Source organism: Nerophis lumbriciformis, linkage group LG04 (genome assembly GCF_033978685.3).
Source record: "Nerophis lumbriciformis linkage group LG04, RoL_Nlum_v2.1, whole genome shotgun sequence".
Lineage (NCBI taxonomy): Eukaryota > Metazoa > Chordata > Actinopteri > Syngnathiformes > Syngnathidae > Nerophis > Nerophis lumbriciformis.
Window position 1 is genome coordinate 50688564 of NC_084551.2, and position 16437 is coordinate 50705000.

Here is a 16437-nt window from a genome sequence, read left to right on the forward strand (position 1 = left end):
TACAGTGTCACCACGCTTTGACAAAAGATTGTACGCCTCCTCTTTTATTTGGACTTTCCCTGATTACATGGCAACAGCTGTTTCTAAGGGAGGGGGGTCGTAAACAGCCATCACCTTTGGTTACAGAACAGTTCAAAGAAAAGGTCGTAAAGCAGTTCAAAGAAAAGGTCGCCTGGCGAGGAGTCTGGTCCTGCTTCCTCTCTGCTTTGTAGTTCTCGGGTCAAGACCAAATCTTTCTGTGGATTACAAGACATCAAAGAAACAGAACACCTTCATGTTGCTTCCCATCCTACACAGTGGAGTTGTACAAGCCTTCTTCTTGGTAGGATCAAAAACAGCTTTTGTCTTCTCGCCGGGAACTCATGGCAGCACAAAGTTTTGTGATAATTTAGATACAATTATTCTGACACGACCCGTCAGGAGCAAAGTTGAAGCGTCTTGCCCAAGGACACAACAAACATGACTGAGGTGGCGGGAGCTGGGATCGAACCTGGAATCCTTAGGATGCTGGCGCGGCCGCTCTACCACCCAAGCCACGCCGTCCCCAAATAGACAAAAGGTGCACTCAAACGGAGTTGAGAATAAACAAAAGGTGCACTCAAACGTAGCGGAGAATAAACCAAAGGTGCACTCAAACGGAGTTGAGAATAAACAAAAGGTGCACTCAAACGTAGTGGAGAATAAACAAAAGGCGCACTCAAACGGAGTAGAGAATAAACAAAAGGTGCACTCAAACGGAGTAGAGAATAAACAAAAGGTGCACTCAAATGTAGCGGAGAATAAACAAAATGTGCACTCAAACGTAGCGGAGAATAAACAAAAGGTGCACTCAAACGGAGTGGAGAATAAACAAAAGGTGCACTCAAATGTAGTGGAGAATAAACAAAAGGCGCACTCAAATGTAGTGGAGAATAAACAAAAGACGCACTCAAACGTAGCGGAGAATAAACAAAAAGGTGCACTCGAACGTAGTGGAGAATAAACAAAAGGTGCACTCGAGCGGAGAATAAACAAAAGGCGCACTCAAACGTAGCGGAGAATAAACAAAAAGGTGCACTCGAACGTAGCGGAGAATAAACAAAAGGTGCACTCAAAAGGAGTGGAGAATAAACAAAAGGTGCACTCAAACGGAGCAGAGAATAAACAAAAGGCGCACTCAAACGGAGTAGAGAATAAACAAAAGGTGCACTCAAACGGAGTGGAGAATAAACAAAAGGTGCACTCAAACGTAGCGGAGAATAAACAAAATGCGCACTCAAACGTAGCGGAGAATAAGCAAAAGGTGCACTCAAACGGAATGGAGAATAAACAAAAGGTGCACTCAAACGGAATGGAGAATAAACAAAAGACGCACTCAAACGTAGCGGAGAATAAACAAAAAGGTGCACTCGAACGTAGCGGAGAATAAACAAAAGGTGCACTCAAAAGGAGTGGAGAATAAACAAAAGGTGCACTCAAACGGAGCGGAGAATAAACAAAAGGTGCACTCAAACGTAGCGGAGAATAAACAAAAAGGTGCACTCGAACGTAGCGCAGAATAAACAAAAGGTGCACTCAAAAGGAGTGGAGAATAAACAAAAGGCGCACTCAAACGGAGTGGAGAATAAACAAAAGGCGCACTCAAACGTAGCGGAGAATAAACAAAAGGTGCACTCAAACGGAGTGGAGAATAAACAAAAGGTGCACTCAAACGTAACGGAGAATAAACAAAATGTGCACTCAAACGAAGTGGAGAATAAACAAAAGGTGCACTCAAACGAAGTGGAGAATAAACAAAAGGCGCACTCAAATGGAGTGGAGAATAAGCCACACAACTGTACCAGCATGAAGCAAAAAGGGTTAAGTGTGAGCATTGTTAGCAAAGAGTGTGAAAAACGTCAACTTTTTTGTTTTTCAAGAGGAAAAAGATGAAAATGTGAGCTGCAGCCGAGCCAGCGAAGGACGCCGTCATCTCAAACACAAGCTCATTTTTGCCGCCTCAGCATCGGCCAAGGATCGTGTTCGCTCAGGTGCACGCATGGATAATGAGCAGTGCATTATGGGAAGTGCGCCGGCATTAAAGTCTGGCAGCTGCAGAAGGAGTTCACTCAGACTGAAACAATGTCCCATCAGCCACAGGAAGTGACCCCGCCAGCTCCCACGCCGTGGCGAGGGCGAGCGCGGCGGTTTGTATTCATGAGCTCCTTCGTGCGTCCGTAACGCCAGCGAGACTCGCCCCGAGGTTCCTTTTACACAATCACCCTGGCGCATGAAAAATGCAGCGGACACAAACTGACAAAAGAGCGACGGCGGCGGAGTCCAAATGTGGTCGACACGCTTTCACGCTCGTCTTATTGTCATGTGACGCTTGACAGCACTCATGTCCTCTGGTCAGTGCCACCTCATCTACTTTCTGCTTTGTTCTGACGCCCCTCATTATACACATCATGCACGCCATGCGTCTTCTGGGGACTTTTTTATACTAACTTTCTCAGCCAATTCTCGTATCGTCATGTAATTGTTGTATCGTCATGAAATTGTTGTATCGTCATGTAATTGTTGTATCGTCATGTAATTGTTGTATCATCATGTAATTGTGATCTTGTCATCTAATTGTTGTATCATCATGTAATTGTGGTCTTGTCATCTAATTGTTGTATCATCATGTAATTGTTGTCTTGTCATGTAATTGTTGTATCATCATGTAATTGTTGTAACATCGTGTAATTGTTGTATCATCATGTAATTGTTGCCTTGTCATGTAATTGTTGTATCATCATGTAATTGTTGTCTTGTCATCTAATTGTTGTATCATCATGTAATTGTGGTCTTGTCATGTAATTGTTGTCTTGTCATGTAATTGTTGTCCCGTCATCTAATTGTTGTATCATCATGTAATTGTTGTATCATCATGTAATTGTTGTTTCATCATGTAATTGTTGTCTTGTCATCTAATCGTTGTCTTGTCATGGAATTGTTGTATCATCATGTAATTGTTGTCCTGTCATGTAATTGTTGTATCATGTAGTTGTCATGTAGTTGTTGTACCGTCATGTAATTGTTGTATTGTCATGTAATTGTTCTAATGTTAATTGTAATTGGTCATGTTGTATTGTCATATAATTGTTGTATTGTCATATAATTGTTGTATCGTTATGTAATTGTTGTATTTTTATGTAACTGTTGTATCATCATGAATTTGTTGTATTGTCGTGTAATTGTTGTATTGTCATATAATCGTTGTATCGTTATGTAATTGTTGTATGTTTATGTAACTGTTGTATCACCATGAAATTGTTGTATTGTTGTGTAATTGTTGTATTGTCATGTAATCGTTGTATCGTCATGTAATTGTTGTATTGTCATGTAATTTGTATCGTCATGTAATTGTTGTATCGTCATGTAATTGTTGTATCGTCATGTAATTGTTGTATTGTCATGTAATTATTGTATCGTCATGTAATTGTTGTATCGTTATGGAATTGTTGCATTGTCATGTAATTGTTGTATCATCATGGAATAGTTGTATTGCTGTGTAATTGTTGTATCATCATGTAATTTTTGTATCGTCATGATTGTTGTACTGTTATATCATTCTTGTATTGTCGTGTAGTTGTTGTATCATCATGTAATTGTTGTATTGTCATGTAATTGTTCTAATGTTAATTGTAATTGGTCATGTTGTATTGTCATGTAATTGTTGTATTGTCATGTAATTGTTGTATTGTTATGTAATTGGTCATGTTGTGTTGTCATGTAATTGTTGTATTGTCATGTAAATGTTGTATTGTCATGTAAATGTTGTATTGTCATGTAATTGTTGTATCGTTATGTAATTGTTGTGTTTTTATGTAAGTGTTGTATCATCATGAAATCGTTGTATTGTTATGTAATTGTTGTATTGTCATGTAATTGTTGTATTGTCATGTAATTCTTGTATTGTCATTTAATTGTTGTATTTTTATGTAACTGTTGTATCACCATTAAAATTGGTGTATTGTGTAATTGTTGTATTGTCATGTAATCGTATCGTCATGTAATTGTTGTATTGTCATGTAATTGTTGTATCGTCATGTAATTGTTGTATTGTCACGTAATTGTTGTATCGTCATGTAATTGTTGTATTGTCACGTAATTGTTGTATCGTCATGTAATTGTTGTATTGTCATGTAGTTGTTGTTTCATCATGTAATTGTTGTATTGTCATGTAATTGTTGTATCGTCATGTAATTATTGTATTGTCATGTAGTTGTTGTTTCATCATGTAATTGTTGTATTGTTATGTAATTGTTCTAATGTTAATTGTAATTGGTCATGTTGTGTTGTCATGTAATTGTTGTATTGTCATGTAATTGTTGTATCGTTATGTAATTGTTGTATTTTTATGTAACTGTTGTATCATCATGAAATCGTTGTATTGCTGTGTAATTGTTGTATTGTCATGTAATTGTTGTATTGTCATATAATTGTTGTATTGTCATATAATTTTTGTATTTTTATGTAACTTTTTTATGTAACTTTGTAATTTTTATGTGTCACCATGAAATTGTTGTGTAATTGTTGTATTGTCATGTAATTGTTGTATTGTCATGTAGTTTCTGTTTCATCATCTAATTGTTGTATTGTCATGTATTTGTTGTATCGTCATGTAATTATTGTATTGTCATGTAATTGTTCTAATGTTAATTGTAATTGGTCATGTTGTATTGTCATGTAATTGTTGTATTGTCATATAATTGTTGTATTGTCATGTAGTTGTTGTATTGTCATTTAATTGTTGTATTGTCATGTTGTTGTTGTATCGTCATGTAATTGTTGTATCGTCATGTAACTGTTGTATTGTCATATAATTGTTGCATTGTCATGTAATTGTTGTATCGTCATGTAATTGTTGTATTGTCATGTAGTTGTTGTATTGTCATGTAATTGTTGTATTGTCGTGTAATTGTTGTATTGTCATGTAGTTGTTGTATGGTCATGTAATTGTTGTATGGTCATGTAGTTGTTGTATCGTCATGTAATGGTTGTATTGTCGTGTAGTTGTTGTGTTGTCATGTAATTGTTGTATGGTCATGTAATTGTTGTGTCGTCATGTAGTTGTTGTAGAGGTAAGTGTAATTGGTGATGTAATGTAAGAATAGTTACTGTAGTTATTATTGTAGTGTAAATGTGCATCCAAACATGCTGTAATCAAAGTGAGATCATGGTGCATTGTGGGTAAAAGAGCAACAACAACAACAACACTAACGGGACAAAAGGGCAGTAAATGTAAAAGAGGCCCAAGCAGACGCCATTATAGTGGATTTAAGAAGTGGCGAGTGAAGCGTGGAAGTGGAACTGAGCGTCCTTCATCAGCTGCTCCTCCTCCTCCTCCTCCTCGTGATCCACGTCGCTGGTTGACAAAAGTTGAGAAAAAAAAAAAGTCGACACGAGCAGAGACGTTGTCGTCGTGTTTTGTTTTCTTCCCCTCCTGGCGTCTTTGTGATGTCAACTCGTCTTTCTAGCGGAGCTCCCGTCTCCCTCGCCGCCTTCAAACCCCACACATCCTGCTCTGCTCAGAAGCAGCAGCAGAAACACGCCACCACAGCCTGCTCAGAAGCAGCACGGCACCACACAAACAGCCAACATGGCGGCAGGAGACTGGCAGCTGCAAACAAACATGGTTACACTTTGTGTTGTTTTCTTTCTTCCTTTTTCCCAACGTCTGAAAGTTGCCACTCGCCAAATGCTGAGTTCCTGAGGAACACCACCCACATCAAAGCTGAGGGAGGATCTCCTTCACTCATGTCACCGAGGCCCCTGGGGGCCCGCACACTCTTCACTTTCATACGACGCCAGCCCAGCACAATGGCTACAAAGCAGCGACACACAACAATAGATAACATACTCAAACACAACACAACAATAGATAACATACTCACACACAACAATAGATAACATACTCAAACACAACACAACAATAGATAACATACTCACACACAACACGCACACACACAACAATAGATAACATACTCACACACAACAATAGATAACATACTCACACACAACATACACACACAACAATAGATAACATACTCACACACAACAATAGATAACATACTCACACACAACACGCACACACAACAATAGATAACATACTCACACACAACACACACACACACACAACAATAGATAACATACTCACACACAACAATAGATAACATACTCACACACAACACAACAATAGATAACATACTCACACACAACAATAGATAACATACTCACACACAACACACACACAACAATAGATAACATACTCACACACACACACAACAATAGATAACATACTCACACATAACAATAGATAACATACTCACACACAACACAATAGATAACATACACAAAACAATAGATAACATACTCACACACAACACACACACACACAACAATAGATAACATACTCACACACAACAATAGATAACATACTCACACACAACACACACACAACAATAGATAACATGCTCACACACAACAATAGATAACATACTCACACACACAGCAATAGATAACATGCTCACACACAACAATAGATAACATACTCACACACACAACAATAGATAACATACTCACACACAACACACACAACAATAGATAACATACTCACACACAACAATAGATAACATACTCACACACAACACACACACACACAACAATAGATAACATACTCACACACAACAATAGATAACATACTCACACACAACACACACACAACAATAGATAACATACTCACACACAACAATAGATAACATACTCACACACAACAATAGATAACATACTCACACAACAATAGATAACATACTCACACACAACAATAGATAACATACTCACACACAACAATAGATAACATACTCACACACAACACACACACACACACACACACAACAATAGATAACATACTCACACACAACAATAGATAACATACTCACACACAACGCACACACAACAATAGATAACACACACAACAATAGATAACACTCTCACACACACACACACACACACACACAACAATAGATAACATACTAACACACACACAACAATAGATAACATGCTCACACACAACAATAGATAACATACTCACACACAACACACACACACACACACACACACACACACAACAATAGATAACATACTCACACACAACACACACACACACAACAATAGATAATATGCTCACACACAACAATAGATAACATGCTCACACACAACAATAGATAACATACTCACACACAACATACACACAACAATAGATAACATACTCACACACAACAATAGATAACATACTCACACACAACACACACACAACAATAGATAACATACTCACACACAACAATAGATAACATACTCACACACAACATACACACAACAATAGATAACATGCTCACACACAACAATAGATAACATACTCACACACAACACACATAATTATGTTCAGCAAAAAATAATTAAATAAATTTGTTATGAATATGTTTTTTGAATAAATTGTCAGTAAAATTAAAATACAAATGAAAAAACAGCTCCACCTCTTTAGTTGTAATTTTTGCGCTTAAGAAACTTCTCTGTGACTTTAGCGCCAGACTTCTTCTGTTTGTTTGAGATTGTCATTACTGCCACAAGTGGGGGAAAAGTGTATTACAACTGAGTACTGCATTAACTACAGTATGGCTGTCAGAAAAAGCGAGTTAACTCATGTGATTAATCACAAAAAAAATATCACTGTGCAAGTTGCCTCCTCGCAGTCCCAGTCAGACACGGCACAGGAGCCAAGCGTGCAGGTTTTAATATACACAGGTTTTTAATCACAATCTTTCTCCCGCAGAACGTGACTTTTCAGTCACGTCCGTATCCTCCCTCCTCTCCTGCTCCCGGCCAATTACTGTTAAAGACAACAGATGATTAGATTAACACGTAGCACCTGTGAAATCTAATCACCTGCCAGCTGTGTCTCGCCGTCAGCACTGCCACGCCCCCTGTCCTCAGCACCATGGACAGAGGCGGTGACCGTTGCTCCTGCAGGCAGCGCTGGCCACATCTCCCTCCACAGTCACTTTATCAATATTTCTTTTTGTTCTGACTTTCTTCTGGCCTCTGGTTGGCTTAAAAAAGCCTGACAGTGAAAGTTTTGGTATTATGTTGCATGTTTAAAATACACACACGAGTACACTTTTGTATGTTTGACATGTTTTCACGTGGTTTCTCACGTCCATGTTGTGTGTGCCCTGCAGGTGAGGAGTGGTACCTGTGCAGGTTGACTCTGACCACGCTCAGTCAGGCCGACCTGCAGTGGACCATGTTCCCCCGCCCCTACCTGGCCGCCGTGGGTCCTGACGCCGCACCCGGGTCTGTAGCGTACTCCCTGTCGGCACGGCAACGTGACGGAAGCCTTGGACAGCCCCAGTTCCTTTTACTGGACGGTCAGTATTTCAACTTAATAAATATTTAGAAGGATGAATAATCATTGAATGCAACATTTGCATTTAGGATCAGGTCTTACATGACATTTTGACTCTTAAAGCGTGAGTGAAGGAGAGCGTTTCCTGGATGTGAAAGCCTGATGGGTCCGAAAGAGAAAGAGATGATACTTTATTATCTGCTCACAGATGCCACCTGGTGGTTGTTTGAACACACTGCAACTAGATCTGGATGAGTTAAACAACCTCCCCGCCCCCCGCTCCTGAACGCAGGGGTCCCCAAACTTTTTGACTCGGGGGTCACATTGGGTTCAAAGAATTTGGCGAGGGTGTCGGGTCATCTATTTGTGTATATATATTTTGTATATTTGTGAATACGTACAAACATATATATATATATATATATGTATGTGCACACGCAAATATACAAAATATATATATATATATATATATATATATATATGTATTTTGTATATATGTATTTTGTATATATGTGTGTGTACATATATAGTTATATATACAGTATATGCATATATTTATAAATATATATATATATATATATACATAAATATATGTATGTACATATATATATATATATATATATATATATATATATAGCATATATAGTTATATATATATGTATATATTTGTAAATATATATATATATATACATAAATACATGTATGTACATATATATATATATGTATATATATGTATTTTGTATATTTGTGTGTGTACATATATAGTTAAACGTATATATATGCACATATTTATAAATATATATATATTAGTGAATTATATTCATATAGCGCTTTTCTCTAGTGACTCAAAGCGCTTTACATAGTGAAACCCAATATCTAAGTTACATTTAAACCAGTGTGGGTGGCACTGGGAGCAGGTGGGTAAAGTGTCTTGCCCAAGGACACAACGGCAGTGACTTGGATGGCGGAAGCGGGGATCGAACCTACAACCCTCAAGTTGCTGACACGGCCACTCTACCAACCGAGCTATACCGCCCCTATATTTATGTATATATATATATATATATACTTAAATATATGTATGTACGTATACATATATGTACATAAATATATTTATATATATAATAGAGAGAAGAAAAAGAAGAAGACAGAGGGAAATGGTAGGAACAAGATAAAAAAAACACCTATATATATATATATATATATATATATATATATATATATATATATATATATATATATATATATATATATATTAGAGATGCGCGGTTTGCGGGCACAACCGCGGAGTCCGCGGATTATCCGCGGATCGGGCGGATGAAATTAAAAAAAATTAGATTTTATCCGCGGGTCGGGTCGGGTGGTTGAAATAAAAAAAAAATTAGATTCTAAATAGATTCAGGCGGGTGGCAGTTAAACCAATTCGGAAATATATATACATAGTTAAATGTTGTTACCCACTTACGAAAAACGAGCAGGCACCTACAGCATATGCCACATCAGAAGAAAAAAAAAAAAAGAGATGGACACTTTTACGGAGCGGAGAAGGGACGCCTCGCCGGGGTCCGGGACCGAGGCCCCTTCCCCCGAGAGGGCCCCACCGGGAGCCGTAGCTGAGGCGATCCGCGAGAAGGGCCCGACGCACGTCCAGGGTCACCACCGCGCCCACCGCACCGACACCCCGCCTCGTCCGCCTTCGCCGCGGCCGGCGTCACGCGCAGCAGGTAAGCAGCTTACCAGCCCGCCACCCCCGTGGCCGGGGGCTCGTAACAGGGGTCACTCCGCGCGCTCCGCCCGCGCAGCTTACCTGCCCGCCACCCCTGTTGCCGGGGGCGCGTAACAGGGGTCACTCCGCGCGCAGTGCGCTCACGAAAGGGGTGGGGCTCACCCTGGTTGATATAGACAGCAGCTAGGACGGTGGCCATGGAAGTTGGAACCCGCTAAGGAGTGTGTAACAACCCACCTGCCGAATCAACTAGCCCTGAAAATGGATGGCGCTGGAGCGTCGGGCCCATATACCCGGCCGTCGCCGGCAGCGAGACGCGCTTGGAGGTGCGCTCAGCGCGGCTCCCATATGATTGCGCACTGGTGTGCGTCTGGGTCGTGACAGCGTGGCACGCGAATGTCTGTGCTGCATTGGATCAGTCTCCTTTCTTTAACAGGCAAAAGCTTTATAACCTCACTAATGCCTTGCATCGTCTATATTAGATATATAACAACGGGCGGCTGCGGGCGGATGCGGTTCTGATCAAATGTTAGATCGGGTGGATTGCGGATGGTTGACGACTTTCTGATGCGGTTGCGGATGAAATAATTGCCTATCCGCGCATCTCTAATATATATATATATATTGTATATATTTTATATATATAAAACATAATATAATAAAATATCAATATAAATAATAAAATCATCGATATATTATTTATATATATAAAATATATACAGTATACTGTATATGTATATATATATATATATATACTGTATATATTTTATATATAATATAAATATATAAATAATATGATATATGATATGTATTCATATATATATATATATATATATATACATATATCTTTTTTTAAATATATAATATATTTTACATTATTTGTATACAGTGTATATATGTATATATAAATTATTTTATTTTATTTATTTAGTTTTTTCCCCATCTTCTCCTCACCATTTCCCCTTTGTCTTCTTTTTTTCTTCTTCTCTCTGGCTGTGCCAAACACTAATTATATCCAAACATTTAATGAAGTCAAATACAATATGTATGTTTGTATATTTATACTGTGTATATCTACAGTCGTAATCAAAAGTTTAGGCTAGAATGAAGGTTTTAGAATGGCATCCTAAAAGTCCTGACTTAAATGTGTGGACAATGCTAAAGAAACAAGTCCATGTCAGAAAACCAACAAATTTAGCTGAACTGCACCAATTTTGTCAAGAGGAGTGGTCAAAAACTCAAGCAGAAGCTTGTGGATGGCTACCAAAAACGCCTTATTGCAGTGAAACTTGCCAAGGGACATGTAAGCAAATATTAACATTGCTATATATATACTTTTGACCCAGCACATTTACTCACATTTTCAGTAGACCCATAATAAATTCATAAAAGAAGCAAACTTCGTGAATGTTTTTTGTGACCAACAAGTATGTGCTCCAATCACTCTATCACAAAAAAATAAGAGTTGTAGAAATTATTGGAAACTCAAGACAGCCATGACATTATGTATGTGTATACAAACTTTTGACCACGACTGTATATATTTATATATATATATATATATATATATATATATATATATAGTCAGGTTCAAACACTGATGACATCTATTAAACAAGACAAGAAGCAAGGAATTAACCAGAGACAGAATTAAATTTCGCTCAATGAGGAGAAACGCCTACACCTGTACCCTTGCACAGTGTTCCACGCTCTGACGAAAGATTGTACGCCTCCTCTTTTATTTGGACTTTCCCCGATTACATGGAAACAGCTGTTTCTAAGGGACGGGGGTCATAAACAGCCATCGCCTTTGTTACAAACAGTTCAAATTAAAGGTCTTAAAACAGCTTCCTCTCCGCTTTGTAGTTCTCGGGTCAAAAAAAAATATTTCTGTGGATTACAATACATCAAAGAAACAGAACACCTTGATGTTGCTTCCCATCCTACACAGTGGAGTTTTACAAGCCTTCTTCTTGGTAGGATCAAAGACAGCTTTTGTCTTCTGGCTGGTAACTCATTGAAACACAAAGTTTTGTGATAACTTAGATACAATTATTCTGACAATATATATACTGTATGTATTTTTTCATTTTTTTCTTTATATATATATATATATATATATATATATTATCACAAAACTTTGTTTTTTTTCTTTATATATATATATATATATATATATAAAGAAAAAAAATAAAATAATACATACAGTATATAGATATTGTCAGAATAATTGTATTTAAGTTATCACAAAACTTTGTTTTTTTTCTTTATATATATATAAAGAAAAAAATGAAAAAATACATACAGTATATATATATTGTCAGAATAATTGAATATATATATATATATATATATATATATATATATATATATATATATATATATATATATATATATATGGCACGATGGCGAGCGCCTGGTGGTCGGGCCTGTCCCCATGGGGCCCGGCCGGGCACAGCCCGAAGAGGCAACGTGGGTCACTCCTCCAATGGGCTCACCACTCATGGGAGGGGCCATAGAGGTCGGGTGCATTGTGAGCTGGGCGGCAGCCGAAGGCAGGGCACTTGGCGGTCCGATCCTCGGCTACATAAGCTAGCTCTTGGGACGTGGAACGTCACCTCGCTGGGGGGGACGGAGCCTGAGCTAGTGCGCGAGGTAGAGAAGTTCCGGCTAGATATAGTCTGACTCACCTCGACGCACAGCAAGGGCTCTGGAACCAGTTCTCTCGAGAGGGGTTGGACTCTCTTCCACACTGGCGTTGCACGCAGTGAGAGGCGACGAGCTGGGGTAGCAATTCTTGTTGCCCCCCGGCTCAAAGCCTGCACGTTGGAGTTCAACCCGGTGGACGAGAGGGTAGCCTCCCTCCGCCTTCGGGTGGGGGGACGGGTCCTGACTGTTGTTTGTGCTTACGCACCAAACAGCAGTTCAGAGTACCCACCCTTTTTGGATGCACTCGAGGGAGTACTGGAAAGTGCTCCCCCGGGTGATTCCCTCGTCCTACTGGGTGACTTCAACGCTCATGTTGGCAACGACAGTGAAACCTGGAGAGGCGTGATTGGGAAGAATGGCCGCCCGGGTCTGAACCCGAGTGGTGTTTTGTTATTGGACTTTTGTGCTCGTCACAGATTGTCCATAACAAACACCATGTTCAAACATAAGGGTGTCCATATGTGCACTTGGCACCAGGACGCCCTAGGCCGCAGTTCCATGATCGACTTTGTAGTTGTGTCATCGGATTTGCGGCCTCATGTTTTGGACACTCGGGTGAAGAGAGGGGCGGAGCTTTCTACCGATCACCACCTGGTGGTGAGTTGGCTGCGATGGTGGGGGAGGATGCCGGACAGACCTGGCAGGCCCAAACGCATTGTGAGGGTCTGCTGGGAACGTCTGGCAGAGTCTCCTGTCAGAGAGAGTTTCAATTCCCACCTCCGGAAGAACTTTGAACATGTCACGAGAGAGGTGCTGGACATTGAGTCCGAATGGACCATGTTCCGCACCTCTATTGTCGAGGCGGCTGATTGGAGCTGTGGCCGCAAGGTAGTTGGTGCTTGTTGTGGCGGTAATCCTAGAACCCGTTGGTGGACACCGGCGGTGAGGGATGCCGTCAAGCTGAAGAAGGAGTCCTATCGGGTTCTTTTGGCTCATGGGACTCCGGAGGCAGCGGACAGGTACCGACAGGCCAAGCGGTGTGCGGCTTCAGCGGTCGCAAAGGCAAAAACTCGGACATGGGAGGAGTTCGGGGAAGCCATGGAAAACGACTTCCGGACGGCTTCGAAGCAATTCTGTACCACCATCTGCCGCCTCAGGAAGGGAAAGCAGTGCACTGTCAACACCGTGTATGGTGCGGATGGTGTTCTGCTGACCTCGACTGCGGATGTTGTGGATCGGTGGAGGGAATACTTCGAAGACCTCCTCAATCCCACCAACACGTCTTCCTATGAGGAAGCAGTGCCTGGGGAATCTGTGGTGGGCTCTCCTATTTCTGGGGCTGAGGTTGCTGAGGTAGTTAAAAAGCTCCTCGGTGGCAAGGCCCCGGGGGTGGATGAGACCCGCCCGGAGTTCCTTAAGGCTCTGGATGCTGTGGGGCTGTCTTGGTTGACAAGACTCTGCAGCATTGCGTGGACATCAGGGGCGGTACCTCTGGATTGGCAGACCGGGGTGGTGGTTCCTCTCTTTAAGAAGGGGAACCGGAGGGTGTGTTCTAACTATCGTGGGATCACACTCCTCAGCCTTCCCGGTAAGGTCTATTCAGGTGTACTGGAGAGGAGGCTACGCCGGATAGTCGAACCTCGGATTCAGGAGGAACAGTGTGGTTTTCGTCCTGGTCGTGGAACTGTGGACCAGCTCTATACTCTCGGCAGGGTCCTTGAGGGTGCATAGGAGTTTGCCCAACCAGTCTACATGTGCTTTGTGGACTTGGAGAAGGCATTCGACCGTGTCCCTCGGGAGGTCCTGTGGGGAGTGCTCAGAGAGTATGGGGTATCGGACTGTCTGATTGTGGCTGTCCACACCCTGTACGATCAGTGTCAGAGCTTGGTCCGCATTGCCGGCAGTAAGTCGGACACGTTTCCAGTGAGGGTTGGACTCCGCCAAGGCTGCCCTTTGTCACCGATTCTGTTCATAACTTTTATGGACAGAATTTCTAGGCGCAGTCAAGGCGTTGAGGGGATCCGGTTTGGTGGCTGCAGGATTAGGTCTCTGCTTTTTGTGGATGATGTGGTCCTGATGGCTTCATCTGGCCAGGATCTTCAGCTCTCACTGGATCGGTTCGCAGCTGAGTGTGAAGCGACTGGGATGAGAATCAGCACCTCCAAGTCCGAGTCCATGGTTCTCGCCCGGAAAAGGGTGGAGTGCCATCTCCGGGTTGGGGAGGAGACCCTGCCCCAAGTGGAGGAGTTCAAGTACCTAGGAGTCTTGTTCACGAGTGGGGGAAGAGTGGATCGTGAGATCAACAGGCGGATCGGTGCGGCATCTTCAGTAATGCGGACGCTGTATCGATCCGTTGTGGTGAAGAAGGAGCTGAGCCGGAAGGCAAAGCTTTCAATTTACCGGTCGATCTACGTTCCCATCCTCACCTATGGTCATGAGCTTTGGGTTATGACCGAAAGGACAAGATCACGGGTACAAGCGGCCGAAATGAGTTTCCTCCGCCGGGTGGCGGGGCTCTCCCTTAGAGATAGGGTGAGAAGCTCTGTCATCCGGGGGGAGCTCAAAGTAAAGCCGCTGCTCCTCGAGAGGAGCCAGATGAGGTGGTTCGGGCATCTGGTCAGGATGCCACCCGAACGCCTCCCTAGGGAGGTGTTTAGGGCACGTCCAACCGGTAGGAGGCCACGGGGAAGACCCAGGACATGTTGGGAAGACTATGTCTCCCAGCTGGCCTGGGAACGCCTCGGGATCCCCCGGGAAGAGCTGGACGAAGTGGCTGGGGAGAGGAAAGTCTGGGCTTCCCTGCTTAGGCTGCTGCCCCCGCGACCCGACCTCGGATAAGCGGAAGAAGATGGAAGGATATAGATATATATATATATATATATATATATATATATATATATATATATATATATATATATATATATATATATATATATATATATAAAGAAAAAAATGAAAAAATACATACAGTATATATATATTGTCAGAATAATTGTGTATATATATATATATATATATATAAAGAAAAAAATGAAAAAATACATACAGTATATATATATTGTCAGAATAATTGTATTTAAGTTATCACAAAACTGTGTTTTAATGAGTTTCCATCGAGAAGACAAAAGCTGTCTTTGATCCTACCAAGAAGAAGGCTTGTAAAACTCCACTGTGTAGGATGGGAAGCAACATGAAGGTGTTCTGTTTCTTTTATGTATTGTAATCCACAGAAAGATTTTGTCTTGACCCGAGAACTACAAAGCGGAGAGGAAACAGGACCAGACTCCCCTCCAGGCGACCTTTTCTTTGAACTGTTTGCAACAAAGGCGATGGCTGTTTACGACCCCCCTCCCTTAGAAACAGCTGTTTCTATGTAATCGGGGAAAGTCCAAATAAAAGAGGAGGCGTACAATCTTTCGTCAGAGCGTGGAACACTGTGCAAGGGTACAGGTGTATGCGTTTCTCCTCATTGAGCCAAATTTAATTCTGTCTCTGGTTAATTCCTTGCTTCTTGTCTTGTTTAATAGATGTAATCAGTGTTTGAACCTGACTATATATATATATATATATATATATATATATATATATATATATATATATATATATATTATGGATGCTGGCAGGTCGCGTCCATAATTCGGGGTCTCCTGCCTTA

At 41.0% G+C, this 16437-nt stretch overlaps 1 protein-coding gene across 1 annotated transcript in view; it reads left to right on the plus strand.

The window, feature by feature from the left end:
- Window positions 1-16437, plus strand: part of LOC133603496 (neural-cadherin) — a 422478-nt gene that overhangs the window by 183291 nt on the left and 222750 nt on the right. The window contains exon 5 of the mRNA XM_072913050.1: window positions 8241-8429. Within this exon, the coding sequence (XP_072769151.1) occupies window positions 8241-8429 (189 nt within the window). The remainder of the gene's footprint in view (window positions 1-8240; window positions 8430-16437) is intronic.